Below are 22,950 nucleotides of genomic sequence, written 5' to 3' on the forward strand. Positions count from 1 at the left end.
CTCCTGGAGCGCGCCGGCATACTTAACTGCAAGCCCGCCGCTACACCTGTTGATACGAAGGCTAAGCTTTCTACCACGGATGGTTCTCCTGCTTTGGATGCTGCTTTCTATCGGTCTATCGTTGGTGCTCTCCAGTACCTCACTTTGACTCGACTGGAGATCCAGTATGCTGTGCAACAGGTGTGTCTTCATATGCATGCTCCTCGAGACATTCACTGGGCTGCCGTCAAGCGGATTCTCTGCTATGTCTGTGGCACTATGGATCTTGGCGTCACGCTTCATGCCTCCACCGACACCGCCCTCACCTCCTATTCCGATACAGACTGGACGGGCTGCCCTGACACTCGTCGCTCCACCTCGGGCTATTGTGTCTACTTTGGACCCTCACTTATCTCGTGGTCGTCCAAGCGGCAGCCTACGGTCTCTCGTTCCAGTGCTGACGCTGAGTATCATGCGGTGGCCAACGCCGTCGCTGAGTGTTTGTGGCTTCACCACCTGCTTCAGGAGCTCCCTTGCCCTGTTGACTGTGCCACGGTGGTCTACTGCGACAACGTCTCGGCGGTCTACCTCTCCGCTAACCCGGTGCATCATCGATGGACCAAGCATATTGAGTTGGATATTCATTTTGTTCGGGAATAGGTGGCTCTTGGCCATATTCGTGTTTTACACGTCCCTACTTCCCAACAATTTGCAGATATTTTGACCACGTCCCTACCGCGTCATTTGAGGAGTTCCGGTCCAATCTTTGTGTCAGCCGCGGTGCCGCTTCGACTGCGGGGGGGGGGGGGGGGTGGGTATATGTGTTGTGCATACTTGTGTATTGGGACCACCTCCTAGTTGCCTTGTATAGTTGAGGTCGTGGCCTACTCATGTACATCATATATACGTGTGTTTGCACCTAGGGAATACAACACGTGATTCCCACATCTTACAGTACCGAGGCAGACGTACGCTTCTCCTCACCGAAGCAACCGCGTCATTCTATCTATTTAAAGTTTAAGAATATGTCACTGACGTTGCGTCTCCCTCGCCTCTGCCACCACCATTTCTCCTCACCCGGGTGTTGCTCACGCCAGCAGCAATCACTCCTCCATAATTTCCTTGTCGCCTTATTTCATGTGTCCTCGTCCTCGTCGTCCAGTGATGCTCACGCCCATTGTTTGGAAGGAAAATGTACTGAAAAAATAGAATCTCTGGGTGGAGAATAACCACAAATTCTCTCGCAGCTAAGCAAAATACATACAAGAGAACCATTACAACCACCTGCAAAAGAAAAGAAACCCATACAACAGATGGAATTTGCGAGGTGTGTGGCACATGTGTTGGGCAAATAAGCCACGGCCATGTACTGGGCATAGTCCGACTTGTGTCTAGGGTTAGTCTGGCTAGTGTCTAGGCTTAGTCCGACTAGTGTATGAGTGCGTGCGTGTGCGGTGAGTGTGCTGGACGAGAGTCCGTGGCCGCGCGCAGTCCGTGGCAAGTGTGCGTGCGTGCGTGAGTCTGTTGACTAGAGTAGCGGGAGGTTGCGTAGCGATGGGGTTGCAGCCGGCCGCGTAGCACTACCAGAATAACAGCTTGCGCCGACGGCCTCATCTATGTCGACGGCCCCCGTCGGCATAGATGGACCTATGCCGACGGCCAAGGACAGGTCGTAGGCGTAGAAAAGCCGTCGGCATACATCCATCTATGCCGACGGGGCCGTCGGGACCGCTCGAGATACGCCTATGGGGACCGTCGGCATAGCCCGGGCTCACCTACCCGGTCAGTGCTGACCTTTTGACGGCGTTGAAATTACGCTGACGGGAAAATATCCGAACATATCTATGGATGATGAATTCAGATGGGTTTCCATGGGTTTTGACCCTGCCGTCATGACATGTAAAAAGTATGATGTGAATGGGTATCACTTCCATACATAGGAGCACCAAAACAGCCGGCCCGAACCCAAAACTATAAATACCGGAGTGTACACCCCCGGTCAAAATTCAGTAGACTACTACGGAAGGGTACAAAATATATACGAGGTTAAATTCCGCCAGGGGCGTGAGACCCTAAGTCTGCCTGTGTTCAAATGCCGATGGTTCGATCCGCGGGAGGGGGTAAAACATATGCCTTCCATTGGTTTGGTCGAAGTTAAACCATCAACCGTCTATGCCGGAGCCGATCTCTTCATTGCGGCTACCCAAGCTACACAAGTATATTATCTGCCTTACCCATGCCAGAAAGAGTATCTAAAGGGTTGGGAAGTTGTGTTCAAGGTGTCGCCACATGGTAAGCTACCGGACCCGAATGAAGACGATTAGTACAACATTAACCCCATGACATACGAGGGAGTGTTCTATCAAGAGCAACCTGATGATGATGATGATGTGGTTAGAAACGATGACGCTAGACCATTGGGTGATGATGATGTGGATCCAAACGTCGACGATGCACGGAATGATATACTTATGCTAGAAAAGTTAAACGAAGACGCTGACGACGAGGAAGAGCCTCCACCTCCGTCAGACAATGAAGATGATATGATTGATAGTGATGATGAGACGGACCAAGAAAGAGGTTACAACAGTGATGATTCATATGGATTCTAGCAGATGCACGTTTCAAGTCTTTTTTTCTATAGTTTTGGAATATGCCTTTTTATGCATTTTTATTAATGTGTTTATTATCATGCCTTTTCCTTCATTTCATTAATTTAGTAATTTCTTATTCTCTTTTCAATGTAGGTTCGTGGAACATGGGCAAGGGGAAGGCCGACGACGTGGGTTTCCTACGCAAGGTCGTCGGCCTGCCTAGTCGGAGTGGTCGAGCACGTAATCCTCCCCCTCGGCTACTTGACGATGACTCCTCACAGGGAGGTCGAGGGAGAGGTTCTCCTAGAGGAGGAGGGGGCGGGGGAGAGCCCCTAGAGGGCGAGGTGGTGGGGGGAGAGCCACTACAGGGGGTCGCGGCCAGAAAGAGCGCACCGTCACCGACTTAGGGGTGTTGTCTTCGAGGCCCTCCTCTAGTGAGGTACCCTCCACTATGTAAGTGCATCTAGTGCTCCTTAGTTATTTTGGTGTATTGAAGACTTATAGGTTAAGGGACTAATGTGTTTTATGAGTGTACACAGGTCTATAAGTCTATGAGGAGTTTGATATTTACAGAGAAAGTCGACCCCTAAAAATGAAGTTCTTCAACTGAAGACTTTGGATTTCTGAAGACTTTTTGAATACTTTGAAAGTGAAGAAATTGGTGTGACCTTGAAGACTTGGTATTCATTTGAGGAACATGAAGCGTGAAGCCTTTTGTTTTCATAGTTTCATTTTCCCTTTCTTGAGTCATAGGAAACACCATACTGTTAAAGGGGGTCGAGGAAATACTAAGGAAAAATTTCCATGTGATGCTCAACTCAAAATCCTACACCTACCAATCCCTTCGAGTGAAGCCATTGGAAATCTCATACAGTTCAGTCATATTCTTCAGTGACCGAGACGAAGTTCTTCTGGTCTCTGAGGAATTTGTTCTGACTGAGGAGTTAGGAATTCGCTAGTGCGAATTGCCTACACAGTGAGGAACATGATAGCCCTGAGGAATTTGATACTCAAATTTCTGACCGTTGCTGTGCTATGCGCCAGCTGTCCCAAAATATCTACTCACCTAACGGTCATATCATTGAAGGGCATTTATGTCTTATCATGACGGGCTGCTCCCTAGGCTATAAATAGCCGCCCCCTACAACCACTAGCTGGTTGGCTGCTCTGAGAGAAACTGACACTTGTCACATGAGAGCATCCCATCCTCCGAGGACTTTGAGCGAAAATCATCAAGTGAGGAAAACCCAAACCCAAACACCTACAAACCCCAAGTGATTGAGCATCACTGAAGAGATTGATCCTGCGTGGATCCGACCCTTGTTACCTTTGAAGACTGTGCTTCTATCAGACGGTTAGGCGTCATGGTCTAGAGCATCCAAGAGGAAATTGTGGATCGCCGAGTGACCGAGTTTGTGAAGGTTTGGAAGTCACCTGAAGACTTACCACGAGTGATTGGGCGAGGTCTGTGTGACCTTAGCTCAAGGAGAATACGGTGAGGACTGTGTGTCCGGGACTGTGTGTCCTCAGGTTTAAATACCCAGCCGCTCCAACCAGACGTACAACTGAGAGAACAGTTGGGACTGATCTACCAAATCATTATCTTCACCAAGCTTACTGGTTCTATTTCCTCAACTCTTTCATTTCCTTATTACTGTTTTGTATGCTTGTTCATATCTGTGTTTGAAGACTTTGACTGAAGACTTTCTCAATTTCCTCAGTTCAATTTCTTTAGTCTGTTTGTCTTCATCCTGTGTTATCCTGTGTTTACGCTTTCTGTACTCTGTGCTTGTCTTCATTTCATCATGATGACCATGCTTGTGTTCTGCTATGCATACTTTTGAGTACTTATTCCGCTGCAAGTAGTTCTTCGCTAAGGAATTTCCTCACCCACAAATTCCTCAGTGAAGATTTCAGAAAAATCGCCTATTCACCCCCCCCCGCTCTAGTCGATATAATGCACTTTCAATTGGTATCAGAGGAAGGTACTCCCTTGTTCTGTGTGATTTTGGTTTAACTGCCTGGAGTTTTAGTTATGTCGACCGCATGTATGATCAAGGTCTCTGCTGGGTGTCCTACCTTCAATGGGACAGACTACCCCTATTGGAAGAACAAGATGTGAATGCATCTTGAGGCAATTGATAACGATCTCTGGTATGTTGTGGAAAATGGTGTTCCCTCTGTCTCACCCTCACTGAACGCTACCGATGTGAAGAGATTCAAGCAACTCGATTCTCAAGCGAAGAATATCATATGTGGCCATCTGAGCAAAGGACAGTATGGAAGAGTGAGTGCTTTGGAAACTGCTAAGGTTATTTGGGATAGGCTGTCCAAAGTAAATGAAGGAGTCTCAACTCAGCGTGACTCTCGAGTTGATGTTCTTCGCAATCTCTTCAACCGCTTCAAAAGATTCGACAATGAAAATGTTAAACAAACCTTCGATCGCCTCACTGACATCTCAAATGAGCTTCAAGCGCTTGGTGCCACTGACATCACCGACCATGAGGTGGTGAAGAAATTGTTGAGATCGCTTGATTCCTCATTTGATACTCTGGCATTGATGATACAAGAACGTGCTGATTACAAGTCACTTGATCCCGCTGATATCCTCGAGAGGCTAAATACTCATGAGTTCCAGCTTGCTGAAAAGAGAGATCTCTATGGTTCGAGCTATGGCAGATCACGTGCACTGAAGGCCAAGGCAGTTTCTGAGTCTGAAGATGAAGACTCTGATAGCAGCCTTGGTGATCCTGAAGAGCTGAGCCATGATCTAGCGCTGCTCGTGAAGAAATTCCAGAAGTTCTCAAGACGTGGTCGCTTTGGAAGACCCTCAAGGAGCAATGATTCCTCATCCAGTGACTACAAGAAGAGGCTTTGTCACAAATGGAAGAAACCCGGACACTACATTCAAGATTGTCCTCAGTGGGAATAGGAATCAAGGAAGAAGAAATACAAGGATTACAGTTCTGATGATGCGAAGAAAAAGACGAAATCCTCAAAATTGTCGTCATCAAAATCCTCAAAGTCTTTATCTCACAAGAAGAGCAGCTCCAAGAAGGCTCGGGCATTCATTGGCAAGGAAATGGACTCTGAGGCTGAATCACAAGAAAATGAGGAAGAGGAGGCATCTGAAGATTATGAATCCGGTGTGGCGAGCCTAGCCCTCGCTACTACATTCGTCAGCAAGTCTATCTTCAACACTGAAGAAAATGAACTCACCAACAATGCTGATGAAGGCAATGATGACTACACTCCCACCTATTGCTTCATGGCAAAGGATGCCAAGGTACTCAAATATACCTCCTCTGAATCAAGTGAGAATGAATCTGATGAAAACCTCAAGCCCAGCTACTCTAAACTTGCTAAGATTGATGTGAAACAACAAAGGGCTTTTGAAAAGGTTCAAAACATGCTAGACAAAAGTGATGATATGTTGGGTGAAGAAATGGATCGCACTAAAACCTTGACTGAAAATCTTCAGACACTTCAGACTAGGTTTGACAACCTTCAAGTTCATCATAACACTCTCTTATCTGATCATGAGAAGCTTTCTTATGAATTTCTTCAAAGAAAGCAAGATCTTGAAAAGCTAAGAGTGAGTTATGAAGATCTTTAGAAGGAGCACGATTCATTACTTGCTCAACAAATCAGTGCTGCTCAGGAAGAATTTGTTCCTCCATGTTTGAAATGCATTGAACGTGAATCTGCTAATTCTTCACCTGAATGTTCAAATGCTTCTAATGCTACAAATTCTTCAACTGTCTCTGCTATCACTAATTCCTCATCTGAGGACATTGCTAGTATCACTGACGATGCAGGGCTGAAGGAATTGTACATGACAGGCATGTACAAAAGCCTCAAAGGGCATCAGACTCTTTGTAATGTGCTTAAAAAGCAGATTCTCAGCAGGAACCCTAGGAAAGAGGGTATTGCCTTTGAGAGGAAACTCAATGCTGATGGTACATATTGGAAGCCTGAGCAGTACCCCAAAACCTCATGGGTTGCTGCAAAGGGACCTCTAGTTGATCCATCTAATTTATCTGGCTTTACATGTGAATCTTGTCATTCTTCTGATGAGTCATTTGACTCCAACTATAAACTGTTTAAGAATCAGAATGGTGAATTATTTGCTAGATATGTTGGCACTAACTGCAGGAACGGTTCTCCTATGAAGAAAATCTGGGTTCCCAAAAGGTGCCTTGAAAGTCTTCCGGTGAATGTCCTCATGACACCACCTGTGAAGAATAGGAACCCAGATCAAATTCTTCATATGGACCAAATTCTTCATATGGATCCAAGTCCTCAAACGGACCAAATTCCTCACAAGGATCAAAATCCTCATATGAACATCATTGTGCTAACAACTCTGTTTCGCAGGGAAGAGCTAAGGGCTATGGATATTAGCATTATTCTTCTAATCATTATGTTCATAAGTCCTCGAAGAATTTCTCTGCTTATTCATATGCTTACCCTAACTTCTCTTATGTGAAACGAAATGGATTGGCTTCTATGCCACCTTTTTCGCATGGACCTCGTAGAGTGATGAATTCTTTGCCACCCCTTCAGATGTGGGTGGTGAAGAAAAAGAACTAATCTTTTATGCAGGGTCAGGTCTCCAGACGTACTTAAACGTCTGAAGAATTTGCTGGAGACCTGAAAAGTGCCTGAAAGGACGCAGGCTAATCATGAAGAAATGAACTTTCATTTCACACGTCCTCATACTGTTTTAACTGTTGCACTGCTTGATGAAATTGGTCTGATGAATTGTGCTGTCATATTCTTCACTGATGAAGTATATGAAGTTCGCAAGCTGCACTAATTCATCTGCAGGATGATCAACCCAAAGCCACTGAGTGGGTCCTCGATAGTGGATGTACAAATCACATGACTAGTGACAAGAATCTATTGATAGATGCACCCTTATCACCATCGCATCTGAAGCATATCATCTTCGCTGACAAAGGCAAAAGTTAGGTATTGGGTCTAGGTAAGGTTGCAACCACAAAGGATCGACACATGGACAAAGTCATGCTTGTCGAGTCCTTAGGATACAACCTCATGTCTGTCTCAATGCTTTGTGATCTTGATATCGTAGTTGTCTTTGGAAAGTATCGTTGTGTTGTGGTTACGGAAGCTGACAATTCCAAAGTCTTCGAAGGCTTTAGGAGAGGAGACTTGTATATTGTTGATTTCTCTACAGAACCGCAACCAGTCGTGTGCCTACTTGCAAAAGCTTCAGAAGGGTGGCTATGGCATCGACGACTTGGTCATGCAGGCATGAGGAATTTGCACACGCTTGCAAAGAAGAAGCATGTCATTGGCATTGAGAATGTCAAATTCCTCAAGGATCACATGTGTGGAGCTTGTGAAGCTGGAAACATGACCAAGGCTAAGCATCCAGCGAAGACCATCATGACCACTACTCAACCATTCGAATTGCTTCACATGGACCTCTTTGGTCCTAACCATTACTCAGCTAACAAATGTTGCATCTCTCTATGGCTTTGTTATTGTTGATGATTACTCTCGATACACATGGGTACACATTGTTACTTACAAACATGAAGTGCAGGAAGTCTTGAAATGATTTTCCTCAAGGGCTTCGACCAACTTTGGTGTGAAGATCAAGCACCTCAGAAGTGACAATGGAACTGAGTTCAAGAATTCTGGTCTTGATGACTATCTTGATGAACTTGGTATTACTCATGAGTTATCTGCTCCTTACACTCCTCAGCAGAATGGCGTCGTGGAGCGCAAGAACAGAACTCTTGTTGAGATGGCTCGCACTATGCTTGATGAGTACAAGACGCCTCCTCACTTCTGGATTGAGGCAATTTATACTGCGTGCCACATCATCAACAGGGTATATCTTCACAAATTCTTCAAGAAGACTGCCTATGAACTCCTCACTGACAAGAAACCCAATGTGAGTTATTTCAAAGTATTCGCTGCTAAATGTTGGATTAGAGATCCTCATCACAATGCTAAGTTTGCACCGAAAGCACATGAAGGTTTTATGTTTGGTTACGGAAAGGACTCGCACACCTACAGAGTCTTCAACAACGTTCTTCACAAGGTTGTTGAAACTGTAGATGTGCGGTTCGATGAAACTAATGGCTCGCAAAGAGAGCACCTACCCTCGGTGATAGATGAACCAGCACCTGAGGAAACTATCAAGTTCAAGGCTACTGGGGATGTCATTCCTACCAAAGAATCTGCTGAGGAATTCATTCCAGAACGTGAAGAACGTGGAGCTAATGCACCTGAAGAAAATGCTGAAGAAAATGGTGCTAAAGAAAATGCTGATCAAATTCCTCGACGACAACCAACTCATCCTCGCGTTGCAAAAGAAGTGCAAGTTGAAAAGATCATCGGTGACATTGAAGCACCAGGTCCTCCCATACGCTCAAAAGCTTCACATTTATCTAACTTTTGTGGGCACTATGCTTTTGTCTCTATCACAGAGCCCACTAAGGTAGATGAAGCATTTCTGGAGCCTGAGTGGATTCAGGCCATGCAAGAAGAGTTACATCAGTTCGAGCTCAACAACGTCTGGGAACTGGTCAATCGTCCAGATCCTCGCAAACACAATATCATTGGCACAAAGTGGATCTACCGCAACAAGCAAGATGAAAATGGCCTTGTGGTGTGGAATAAGGCACGGCTTGTAGCTCAAGGCTACACACAGGTTGAAGGAATTGATTTCGACGAAACTTTTGCACCTGTTGCTAGACTTGAAGCTATTCGCATATTACTTGCTTATGCTAACCATCATGATATCACTTTATATCAAATGGATGTGAAAAGTGCATTCCTCAATGGTAAGCTTGAGGAAGAAGTATATGTTGCTCAACCCCCAGGTTTTGAAGATCCTAAGCATCCTGACAAAGTCTTCAGACTCAATAAGGCCCTCTATGGCCTCAAGCAGGCCCCTCGGGCGTGGTATGATACTTTGAAGGAATTCCTCATGAAGAAATGCTTCAAACCCGGTTCACTCGACCCTACTCTTTTCACTAAATCATATGATGATGAATTGTTTGCGTGCCAAATATATGTTGATGATACATCTTTGGCTGTACTGACCAACGTTATAGTGATGAATTTGCCTATATGATGAGTGAAGAATATCAAATGTCTATGATGGGAGAGTTGAAATTCTTCTTAGGTCTTCAAATTCGTCAACAGCGCAATGGCATATTCATATCTCAGGAGAAATACCTCAAGGATGTACTGAGGAAATTCGGCATGCAAGATTGCAAAGGCATCAAAATTCCTATGCCCACAAATGGCCATCAGTACACTGATGAAAATGGTATTGACTTCGATCAAAAGGTATACCGCTCCATGATTGGTTCTTTATTGTATTTATGTGCATCTAGGCCAGATATTATGCTTAGTGTTTGCATGTGTGCCCAATTTCAAGCTACACCGAAGGAATCACACCATAATGCTGTGAAACATATTCTTCGATATCTAGCTCACACACCAACACTTGGATTATGGTACCCCAAGGGCTCGGCTTTTGATCTCATTGGATATTCTGACTCTGACTATGCTGGTGATCGTGTGGACCGCAAGTCAACATCTGGTACATGTCATTTCCTCGGACGATCTTTGGTCTGTTGGTCCTCGAAGAAACAGAACTGTGTATCACTGTCCACTGCTGAAGCTGAGTACATTGCTGCTGGTTCTTGCTGTGCTCAATTACTGTGGATGAAGCAAACTCTCAAGGACTACGACGTCAACGTGAAGAATGTGCCTCTCTTCTGTGACAATGAGAGTGCCATCAAGATTGCTCACAACCCAGTTCAGCACTCGAAGACAAAGCACATTCAGATTCGTCATCATTTTCTTCGCGATCATGTGTTGAAGGGCGACATTTCTATTGAGCATGTGAAGACTGAAGAACAACTAGCCGATATCTTCACAAAGCCCTTGGATGAGAAGAGATTTAGCAAGTTGCGGTGTGAGCTAAATATCTTAGAATCTTCGAATGTTCTTTGAAAAGGACACTCATCCTAACACTTATGCAAAATTGATGACTTAGATGTGCAACACATGAAGAAACGTTTTTCTTCAATCAATGAAGAATAACACTCTAAGTGTGAAGAAATTAATGAAGAATTTGATTCTCAGAACCCTACGACAATTGTATGCGGTGTCTGAAATCATCATTCTTATATGGTGGGACACGCCACCACAAAAGTTGAAAATCTTCAATTTGAGTTTTTCCTCAGTTTTTGAAATTCCTCAGTTGTTCATGTTCTTCAACTTTGCATTGTCTTCACTGTTTCCATCGTTTTTCTTCATTGGCTATATATATATATATATATATATATATATATATATATGTGTGTGTGTGTGTGTGTGTGTGTGTGTGTTTATGTCCTCTACAGCATTCACTTATGGCTAATTCTTCAAGTTGGTTTTTCTGCTAAGTGAATGTGATCGGACCCTTCCCCCTCTATGCTATACTCAACCCAGTTTATTCACAAATTCTTCATGTGCGTTCTATTTGAAACTCGTTCAAAATCTTCACTGTGTCCTTGTCAGCTGAAGAATTTGCGAACGGAACTTTTAACTTATCTTATCCAATTTTTCGGCTTTGCCGCTCAAACCGTTCCGCATCCCATGATATACTTATCTATTCACCCACGATCTAACACGATCTCCATTTCTCAGTACGTGGGTGACACATGTCAAGCGAATGAGAAGGGTCAGGGGCACGTTCGTCCAATTTCTTTGGGCGAACAGTTTTTCACCGTGGCTATAAATACCCCCTCTCCCCTTCCTCACTTCTTTTACTCCGCTCGACCTCTCTCCAGCTCGATCTTCTCAAACCCTAGCGCCGCCGCTACTTCATCGTCGCCGTTGAGGAAGAGCTTCACTGCGTCGACCTCGTCGCCGCCGTACTCGCGCCGGCCGCGGAAATCTTCACTCCGCCGCAGCCGTAGCCGTCTTCCTCCGCCAAGTTAGGGCGTGGAAGATCTGCACAGACCAACTTCACTTCTCCACATCCCAGTTCGTCGTGTTCTTCGTCCAGGGTAATTAAAAGTTACTTTTACTGCCATCTTTGATTCAAATGATTCCTACAAAATCTTCAAAGGTGTTTATTCCTCAAATTTTTCACACACTGAACACCTCACATGTCATCTGTTCTTGATTCGTTTCTCTAAGCATCATTTTTCTTCAACATTCCTCAATTGTGTGGATCTTAGATCTATACGACTCTGGAACCTAAGACAAAGAACGCTTAGTGAAATTCTTCAAGACTCATCTGGTCAAATTCCTAAAACTTGTTCTTTTTGAAAAACCTTCTGAGAACGCATATGACCTCTCCAAATTCCTCGCAACTATACTCTGTTCAGAGGTACTCATGTCCGCTGCTGAATCACTAGGTTCTCATCAACTTAACTCATTTGCAGCGTTCCTCGAAGAAAAGTTGCATACTTCTTCAGAGAGTTCAATTGTTCAAATTCCTCAACTGAAGAAAATGGCTGATGGAAAGAAGCCACAGAAAGGAGGAATGAGGCTTGAAATCAATACTGCCTTTGAAATCCCTGAGGACATTTATGCTGGGTACTGCACACCCCTGAGGAAGATAAGAATCAGCGCAAGGTGCGCATTCAGAGGATAGAAAGGAGATGGGCAAAAGAGTGGAGGGAGTACAGGTATGTGACTCCAAAATACATGAAGAAATTCGCTGTTACTCCTCCATGCTCAAGACCACCATTGGCACCTGGCCAAGAAGCAGAACCCACTAGCATCAAGCGCGGTGAGGATTTTCCTGAAAAATGAGCCAAGCGCCAGGCCAAGTTGGCCAAACAGGTAAAAGATGCAGTGAAGAAATTCAACGAAGACTCTACTGCTGCTGCTGCTGAGGCCTCTATAAGGCCGAAGAAATCCATGGCAAAGAAGCCTGCGCAGAAGCCAAGTGCCTCTTCTTCAATGCCCTCATGGCCAATTTCCTCATCTAAGCCCTCACGGCCAATTCCTCAAGCCGCTCCTGCTCCTCCAAAGTCCTCAGCTGCTCCAACCAAATCCTCAGCACCTGTGCATCTTGCCACGTGCCAAAGGACAACAGGCATCTCTATTGCCTCAGGAGCTTCAGCTAGTTCCTCAGCTGCACCTAATTCTTCAACAGGACCCTCTCTACTGAAGACAAAAACCACTGCTGGACGAGGCTCTCGCCCAAGTCCTCACAAGAGGCAGGTCACCTTCCAAGTGTCATCTGAGGAAGACGAAGCTGATGAGGAAGAACTTGCTAAAATCATCAGAGATAGGCAAGTCAGGGCCGCTAGAGCCAAGGGCACAAATGTGCCTCTGCTTTTGGATCCAAAGTTGATCCTCGACTACATTGACCTCTGGCACAAGGACCCAAACACTCCTATGCCTGACTTCAAGCTGACCCCTGGTCAAAGTCATATGCTCACTGCTTTCATCCAAGAAGAAAAATTGAAATTTGAGAAGGCCAGGCAGCTAAAGAAAGCACAGTACAGGAAGGAGAAATTCCTGAAGAACAATGTTGTCTCTATGACAATTGATGAACTTGTGAAGATCCAGTCTGAAATCAAAGTCCTCAGCGATGATTTCAATGCTTACTATGCTGATTGGAAAGGAGCCAAGGTCAGGTTTGTCAAACTGACTAAGATGTTCACCTCAAATGTTGCAGCCCCATCGCAACATGAAATTCCTCAGGCTGAAGCATCTGCTTAGCCAACTGAAGAACATGCCAGCACCGCTAATGACAATCAGGCTGCTGAAGAAAATTTAAGTTCCAGGGCTGATGATTGCATTCCAGCCGCTGATGAAATTGCCAGGGCACCCACTAGTGGTGCGCCTGAAGAAAATGAAGAGGTCAGGGCAACTGCATCAGTTGTGCCTGAAGTAAATCAACCACATTCCTCTGCTCCTTCTGCGCCTACCCCAACTCAAATCCTTCCATCTGCATCAGATGTGAAGAAGACCAAGGCTGCAGAGCGTGCAGCAGTGAAGAAAAGGAAAGCATCAGCTCCTTCAGATTCTTCAGCACCGAAGAAGATGAAGAAATTGACAAGCTCATTTGCTAATCCAATTGATGTTGCTCCAGTTTCCTCCATGCCATCAAAGGAAATTGTCCCTTTTGATGAAGAATATGTGATCCCTAGCGGATCTGATGAAGAAAATCCTTCTGCTGCTTCGTCAGAGCAGATGGATGAAGAAATTGAAGTGGACAAAATCCCTTCAACCCCCACAGTTTCCTCACCTATGCCTCAGTTTACTGCTGAAGAGGCTGGCGTTGAAGAAATGGAAGATGAAGATGTGGACATTGGCTGTACCACACCGGTGATGAATGATGACTTTTGGGAAAGTCAGCACCCCAATTCTCCACTCTTCACTCCATTGCAACAAATTCCTCAGTCCCCAGCAACTACAGTTCAAATGGGATCTGATGAAGCTCATGAAGACATTCTAGCCGCTAGTGCTGAAGAAAATGAAAATGAAAATTTGAAGAACTAGGCTGCCACTGAAGAGGAACCAGAAATTCCTCAGCCTGAAGAACCTGAGATTGCGATTCCTGAGGTCATCATGGAAATGACTAACACTCCACTGCCCAAGCCAAAGGATCCATTCTCAAGGAAGCAAAAATTCAAGGCTGATGATTTCTTCGGCGAGCACGTATTCTTTACTGATTACAACCCCTATGACTCTGCTCGCATTAGGAAGAGGCGTTTCTGGACTGCCAGCCAGGCAAATTTTTATTCCTCAGTGCTGTTCAACAAAGACAAATTCTTCGATCATGAGCACATTCTTCACGTGGATATGGAATCTTGGCCGTGCTTCGGGCCATTCCTCAGTGTTCTTTACGATGCTGGACTGTTAAATTTTTGCACTGATATCTGTGATTGGAATGAGGAGCTCATTCTTCAATTTTATGCAACTCTGCACATCACCGGAGACTCTTAAGATATGAATTCATGGGTGCTGGACTGGATGTCTGAAAACACTCACTACAAGGCACCAGCTACTGAATTGCTTCCTGCTTTGCATCTCAGTCCTCCCCTTGAAGGTGCTTGTTGCATCTACAATGAACCTGAGCTTACAGAACACTATATGCAAGTGCTAATGAAGCCATTGAAGCCAGGTCAGGCCCCAAGAACAAAATTCCTTGTGAAGGAATTGTTGTATGTGCCTCAGACTGTCTATCGCATTCTGACGAAGACATTGAGTCCTATCAAGGGCCACGACTCAAATGAAGAAGAAGTCGTTGGCATCATGAAGAATCTGCTTTTCAATATCATTCATGGCGTTCCCGTTAACTTCCATGATTTCTTCATGAGGACTCTGGCCAATGTCGCAATGTCACCATTTGAGTTGAAGCCTTATGCACCGTGGATTATGAGATTCATCAGAACAAGGTCTTCACTCAACTACAAAGCTGACGCTCCTTCATCACCTTGATATTCTTCAGGGGCGTTAGTCCTCATTTTCGACCCTTTTGGTCATTTGATGACAAAGGGGGAGAAATTTGAGTTAGTCTTCAAGCGGGTCTATCTTATATGGGCATTTTTTTTAAAGTTACAACTCTCGTTCTTCTGATGACTTTGTTGGATCGATTTGTAAACTTAAACTCTATGGTGGCCTGATACTTTTGCTGTTTCTTCTGCATGCTTATTCCTCGTTAATGTTATTGCACGCATGCTGAATTACATCAGTCACCATATTTCATCATGCATTTCAAATTCTTCATATATTATGTCAAATGCGTGTATGAATTACAAGATATAGGGGGAGATCTCCATGATTCAACTCTTCAAGTGTGCATTGCTTCAAAAGCAAATTCCTCACAATGCACATCTTCAGGGGGAGTTCTTCTATATCATGCAATCAAATTCCTCAATATCTGTATTTACACTTCATATGTTTATCCCCGTTGAAAACTTAACCTATATTGTCATCAATCACCAAAAAGGGGGAGATTGTAAGTGCCTCTAGTGCCCCTTAGTGATTTTGGTGTATTGAAGACTTATAGGTTAAGGGACTAATGTGTTTATGAATGTACACAGGCCTATAAGTCTATGAGGAGTTTGATATTTACAGAGAAAGTTGACCCCTAAAAATGAAGTTCTTCAACTGAAGACTTTGAATTTCTGAAGACTTTCTGAAGACTTTGAAAGTGAAGAAATTGGTGTGACCTTGAAGACTTGGTATTCATTTGAGGAACATGAAGCGTGAAGACTTTTGTTTTCGTAGTTTCATTTTCCCTTTCTTGAGTCATAGGAAACACCGTACTGTTAAAGGGGGTAGAGGAAATACTAAGGAAAAATTTCCATGTGATGCTCAACTCAAAATCCTACACCTACCAATCCCTTCGAGTGAAGCCATTGGAAATCTCATACAGTTCAGTCATATTCTTCAGTGATAGAGATGAAGTTCTTCTGGTCTCTGAGGAATTTGTTCTGACTGAGGAGTTAGGAATTCGCAAGTGCGAATTGCCTACACAGTGAGGAACATGATAGCCCTGAGGAATTTGATACTCAAATTTCCGACCGTTGCTGTGCTATGCGACAGCTGTCCCAAAATATCTACCCACCTAACGGTCATATCATTGAAGGTCATTTATGTCTTATCATGACGAGCTGCTCCCTAGGCTATAAATAGCCTCCCCCCTACAACCACTAGCTGGTTGGCTGCTCCGAGAGAAACTAACACTTGTCATTTGAGAGCATCCCATCCTCCGAGGACTTTGAGCGAAAATCATCAAGTGAGGAAAACCCAAACCCAAACCCCTACAAACCCCAAGTGATTGAGCATCACTGAAGAGATTGATCCTGCGTGGATCCGACCCTTGTTACCTTTGAAGACTGTGCTTCTTCCAGACGGTTAGGCGTCATGGTCTAGAGCATCCAAGAGGAAATTGTGTATCGCCGAGTGACCGAGTTTGTGAAGGTTTGGAAGTCACCTGAAGACTTACCACGAGTGATTGGGCGAGGTCTGTGTGACCTTAGCTCAAGGAGAATACGGTGAGGACTGTGTGTCCTCAGGTTTAAATACCTAGCCGCTCCAACTAGACGTACAACTGAGACAGCAGTTGGAAATGGTCTACCAAATCATTGTCTTCACCAAGCTTACTGGTTCTATTTCCTCAACTCTTTCATTTCCTCATTACTGTGTTGTATGCTTGTTCATATCTGTGTTTGAAGACTTTGACTGAAGACTTTCTCATTTTCCTCAGTTCAATTTCTTTAGTCTGTTTGTCTTCATCCTGTGTTATCCTGTGTTTACGCTTTCTGTACTCTGTGCTTGTCTTCATTTCATCATGATGACCACGCTTGTGTTCTGCTATGCATACTTTTGAGTACTTATTCCGCTGCAAGTAGTTCTTCGCTAAGGAATTTCCTCACCCACAAATTCCTCAGTGAAGAATTCATAAAAATCGCCTATTCACCCCCCCTCTAGTCGATATAACGCACTTTCACTCTAGTGAGGTACCCTCCGGCGAGGAGGAGGACGAGGAGGAGGAGGTTCGGGATGGGGCCGAGGAGGAGGTGGAGGAGGAGGCAGGCGAGGAGGAGGAGGACGAGGAGGAGGAGGAGGAGGTTGGGGAGGGGGAGGCAGGCAAGGAGGAGGGTGGTGGCGGGGATGATGGTGGTGAAGGGAAGGGGGTTGACAACAAGGGATGGCTGCATGGTAACGCAAAGCTACCAAAGCAGGTCCTGCTACTGAGGAGCAGAAGTGGCTCATTGAGCCCACGTGGAAAGAGTAAGTGCCACTTTATAATAATTTCATTATTTTGCTTGTCACATGCTTATTCCGGTTGTTATTTATTTTGCTTGTCACATGCTAATAGTTCATTCTTTTGCAGCAACTGGATATATTCTAAAGGGGTCCGTATTCCCAACGGCCTCATCACCGTCTTGCTGAAGTTATACTGGCCGGGGTTGTACTGTCCGGATCCAGTCAGGCACCCGGACCGTCGGGTTTTGGCCACGAGCTGGGACCACTGGGAAGCGGCCCTCCACGCGGACCGTGAGACCCATGCCAAGGCCGTGATCACTACTTTCTGGGTGAGTTCTCTTCAGAAACACAAGTCCATTCTAGTTTCATGAATGATTTAACTCATGGCTTCTTCCAATCTTGTTTCATGCATGATTGTAGAAATTCTATCGAGTTCTTCCGGAGCACAGGGCCAGAGCGGACCAGATCGTTCTGCGCCAATGCAAGAAGAAGGCCCGCCAGATGCAGTACGAGGTGCGCTATGTGGCCATCTCGACATACTACCACGACTATCTTAGTGTGAAGATGACCAAGGAAGAAGCGCGGAGGATGGGCATTACCTTGGAGAGGGACGAGTTCTTGGCGGCAAGTATAAAAGATTTTTCATTATGCTTTCATTATGCTTTCATTACCTTGTGGTACATTTCACCGTTTCGTGTTGACATGCCATTATGCTTTTATTATGTAGGTGTGTCCAAATTGGTGTTATGGAAAAGACGAGTCCTAGGCGGCATTGGTGGATCTTTGGTGTGATGAGGCTGGAGCCTGGGCGGCTATGAGAATAAAAAACAAGGCTAACCGAGGGAAGGAGGGAGTACATGCTCAGGAAAACCGAAACCACTATCTCCACATGGCAGTTAATGTATGACTAACCCCATTAAACATCCTTCTTCTTCTATTTACCATCACTTTCTTATGTATGACTAACCTCTGTTTGGTGGTGCAGGAGGAGAAACTGAAGCGGTCGCTCTCAGACATGCAGGCGTGGGAGATCGCCCATACGCGGAAGGACCCCAAGCCTGGCGAGCCCAAGTACTACGGCAAGAAGACCACGGGGAGGAAGAAGGCCTACTCCGAAGGGTATTTGAAGTTACATCCTGACACACCTGACCCCATTGCGGCGGATCTGGACGAGAGGGTGGTGGTGGGCATGGGGCCCAAGGAGCATGGTCGGGAGGCGGTTCTCGATGCTGTGATCACTCCTACTATCTCCTACACACAGCTCCGTCGGATCGACCCGAGCCTGAGCCAGCGCACGAGCCAGCCAGTGACCAGTGCACAGTCACAGTCCCTCTTTCAGGAGCAACAATCTGTAAGTATTTTCCCTCTTATCTTCATTGCTAACTTTATTTCCGCATTTAGTAGTTTTATGAGTTCCATCATGTCATACCATAGGCCTACCTGGAGTACACACGCCAGGAGACCATGGCATGGCATGAGAGGCTTTATGAACACCAGGTGCAGAGGGATCGCCAGATGTAGCAGGCTTTTCAGGAAATGGCGGCCGGCAGATGTCCTCAGTTGCAGCCAGCACAATGTCCTCCAGCACAACCAGTGCTGCTGACCTTTGAGGAGTTTGTGGCACAGAACGCTGGCCCATCGCCGGTTAGTTCATCCCCAATCTATTCACCCAAAGCATGTCATGCCTTTCAACACAGTCATATATCTCGTTAATATGTATTTTCAACATCCAGGGAACAGGTGGATCTACCGTTGGCGGTGGTCTTCGCAGCACTCCCGAGACACGGAGCCCGACCACTCCGATCCACGGAGGCGGAGGCGGAGGTGGAGGTGGTCTTGGCGGTAGCGCTGCCGCTAGCAGTGACGACCTGGGCTTCGGCGGTCTTGGCGCTGACGACCTCCGCGGTGCTCGACGTCCCGGCGCTTAAGCCTTTGGGTCACATTGTGGCGGTCTTGGTGGTGATGATACTTATATGCTAGTGATGTTTCTTATTGTTGTTTGTGAGATTCTTATATGCTTTGGTGGTGATGATACTTATATGTTTATGCTTTGCGATGCTTCTTATGATGTGTGATGATGAATTTGTTGTGTGATGCTGCTCCTTATTGTTATGTGATGCATATATTGCTGTATGATCCTTATATATGCTGTATATATTCAAATGAATTGAGCTGAAACAAAACAGAAAAAAGAAAAAAAAAACAGTCAGAAACTATGCCGACGGCTAGGCCGTCGGCATAGAGCTGGCGTGAGCTCCCAGTGGGTGACACGTGGCAGGTCTATGCTGACAGCCTAGCCGTCGGCACAGTTTCAAACTAAGCCGACGGCCAGGCCGTCGGCATAGCCCTGACCCAGGAGAGCCCAGTTGCTGCCACGTGGCAGGCCTATGCCGACGGCCTGGCCGTCGGCTTAGTTTGAAACTGTGCCGACGGCTAGGCCATCGGCATAGGCCTGCCACGTGGCGAGCAGGGCCGACGGCCAGGCCGTCGGCATAGGCCTGCCACGTGGTGAGCAGGCGTTGGTCAGCACTTGACGGCGACCGCCGTTAGGAGGTAACGTTGCCGACGGCCAGGGCCGTCGGCATAGATGTACGGACACCATCGGGATAGGTCCTATGCCGACGGCCTTTATAGGCCGACGGCCACCCGGGCTACGCCGACGGATATGTTGCCGGCGGCCCTATGCCGACGAGGGCCGTCAGCATAGGCCTGTCCCGACGGCCAGTTAGGGCTATGCCGACGGCCCTGGCCGTCGGCATTGGGTGCGATTTTGGTAGTGTAGGACGCGTTCGTGCGCGTCATGGGCCGAGCTTGAGGATCGTGGCCATTGGAGAGTGGAGCGCGGCGTCATACGTGCGCGTACGCGTATAAGACTCCCTCCTGTGTACTGGTTCAGCTGTGGGTGCAGTTCGTGCTGCGGGAGAAAAATTTGCCGTTCGTGCGGCGGGCGTTCGAGCACCGAGAAAACCACCACTGTGTCCACTGCAGCTTCTTCTTCCTCCTTTCTTCTTCAGTCTCTGTGAAACAGAGAAGTACAGACAGCTCCGGCGAGCAAGAGAGAAGTATTCAGAGCTTCGGTTCAGGCGACCATGGCGCTCGTCCCACACGGCGTTGGCGCGGGCGGATCGGTGCTGATGGCGATGCCGATGCTCACGCCGGATAACTACACGGTGTGGGTGATCAAGGCGCAGGCGATCCTCGACGCCCACACTCTATGGGAGGCGGTCGCGCCCGGCGACGCGGCGGTGAACGGGAAAAAGTGCAAGACGGCGCGCGTGATGATCCTCGGCGGGCTACCGGAGGACGTGCTGCTGCAGGTGGCAACGAAGCTCACCGCCAGGGAGGTATGGGACTCCCTGAAGGTGAGGTTCGTTGGCGCCGACCTGGTGCGCGCGGCGAGGCGGGCGACGCTGCGCGGGGAGTTCGATCGCCTGAAGATGGCGGACGGCGAGGCGCTAGATGCGTACGCCGGAAGGCTGGCAGGGATGACGGCGCGGTTTGCGAACCTTGAGGAGACGCTGGGCGACGCGGTGCTCGTGAAGAAGCTCCTAGACACGGTGCCCGATCGGTTGTTCCCCGTCGTCGCCGGGATCGAGCAGTTTTGCGTCATCGAGGAGATGGCCTTCGATGAGGTGCTCGGGCGGCTGCGCGCGTTCAACGAGCGGGTTCGGCGCCGTGGACAAGACAGCGGCGAGCGTGGCGGGGAGCAGCTTCTCATGATGGCGGCACAGTGGGCAGCGCGGGAGCGGCGGCACGGCGGAAATCAGGACGACGACAACTACCGGAGCGTGGCGTCGGGCAACCGGCGCGGTCACTGCTACGGCTGCGGCGAGCGCGGCCACTTCAAGAGGGAATGCCCCAAGCTGCGGAGGGCGCCGGCGGCGGAGCAGGCAATGTTGGCGGACGTCGGCATCGAGGACGGCGGACTCCTTTAAGCCGTGGCTTAGGAGGAGTGTGTTGGGCAAATAAGCCACGGCCATGTACTGGTCATAGTCCGACTTGTGTCTAGGGATAGTCTGACTAGTGTCTAGGCTTAGTCCGGCTAGTGTATGCATGCGTGCGTGTGCGGTGAGTGTGTTGGACGCCAGTCCGTGGCCGCGCGCAGTCTGTGGCAAGTGTGTGTGCATGCGTGAGTCTGTTGACTAGAGTAGCGGGAGGTTGCGTAGCGATGGGGTTGCAGCCGGCCGTGTAGGACGCGTTCGTGCGCGTCATGGGCCGAGCTTGTGGATCGTTGCCATTGGAGAGTGGAGCGCGGCATCGTACGTGCGCGTACGCGTATAAGTCTCCCTCCTGTGTACTGGTTCAGTTGTGGGTGCAGTTCGTGCTGCGGGAGAAAAATTTGTCGTTCGTGCGGCGGGCATTCGAGCGCTGGGAAAACCACCACCGTGTCGACTGCAGCTTCTTCTTCCTCCTTTCTTCTTCAGTCTCTGTGAGAGAGAGAAGTACAGAGAGCTCCGGCGAGCGAGGGAGAAGGCCACGGCAACAACAAGGAAACGAGAACAAGTACCATGCCGTGATGAATGCACTAAGAGCGGAGCACTATGTCAAACTATGGGATTCTTCCGACAAAACGAGATTGAATTTAGGTACACAAGGGAGGATTGGTTACACATTCTACTATGCAACAACCCAAAAGAAATGAGAAGTAAATTTGCATTACTCCTGTGGAGATATTGGTTTCTCAAAGACGATTGCGTGGATGAGAATGGAAATGAGTCAATCTCAAGGTCTGTAGCTTTCCTGAACCGGTATATGGAAGAAATAAAGGGCATGTCGGCTGTCTCAAGTGAAGCGAGCGTAGCCTCGACGAATATCCTACTATATTGTGAACCCTTTATGGTCCGCGGGTAGATTTCAAAAAACATAAGGGTCTTTTCTGCAAAATAATGTGACCAACCAAGCATACCTATTTAGTAGGTATATAGATGGGAAACACTACCTTTCAACCGGTTGATGACTCGTGCGTATCCGCCACCACTATAGCCATCCGATATGGTTTGAATGATACATTGTGTAGCGTTGTGCGAGACAGACCAGCAAGTTTGCAACATTGAGCATGTTGCCAACTCAAATGTGTAACACGGGCTATGTTGCAAACTTATGAAGCCCCAATGAGTAACCAACGTATATAGCTTGGTCATTTTTTTCATTGAAAATTTCTGCAACACCATCCTTGTTGCAAAAAATTCCGCAACATCATCCTTGTTGCAAAATGGTGAAAGATAAAAAAAGTTTATGTAACACAACCTATGTTGCGAGTATTTTTTTGCAACATGACCTTTGTTGCAAAAATAACACAAGAAAATAATGCATCACGCTAAAAAAACGCATTTGGGTGGCTTTGCAACGAAATCGTGTTGCAGAGTGAACACAAAAGAACCAGCTTGTTGCAATTCACGGTGCATACATTTGGGGGAGATCCGATAGCTCCTTTTCATCAATGGGTTGGCCCTAGGTGGGGGGGGGGGGCAGAAAAAAATCTGGTACGACCGGGTCGTACGAAGCCGATCGGGAGACCCAGTCCCGCGTGCGCCATCTGGCAGTACGAATCTCAGCACAGCGTCACCTTATCCCAAACTTAATCGAGCGTGTTTTCAAATCCCTAGCGCAGGTCAATGCCCAACCTCTCCAACGACCCTAACTCCTGCCGCCGGTGTGT

The 22,950-nt window shown here is 47.0% G+C and overlaps 1 protein-coding gene across 1 annotated transcript; it reads left to right on the forward strand.

Annotated features, from left to right (window-relative positions):
- The first annotated feature begins 20,380 nt into the window (after positions 1 to 20,380).
- Positions 20,381 to 21,226, forward strand: LOC141027398 (uncharacterized). The gene has a single exon (XM_073504406.1). It carries the CDS (start codon positions 20,381 to 20,383, stop codon positions 21,224 to 21,226), a length of 846 nt encoding a protein of 281 aa, XP_073360507.1.
- The last annotated feature ends 1,724 nt before the right edge of the window (positions 21,227 to 22,950 follow it).

This window comes from Aegilops tauschii, chromosome 7 (assembly GCF_002575655.3).
Source record: "Aegilops tauschii subsp. strangulata cultivar AL8/78 chromosome 7, Aet v6.0, whole genome shotgun sequence".
Classification (NCBI taxonomy): domain Eukaryota; kingdom Viridiplantae; phylum Streptophyta; class Magnoliopsida; order Poales; family Poaceae; genus Aegilops; species Aegilops tauschii.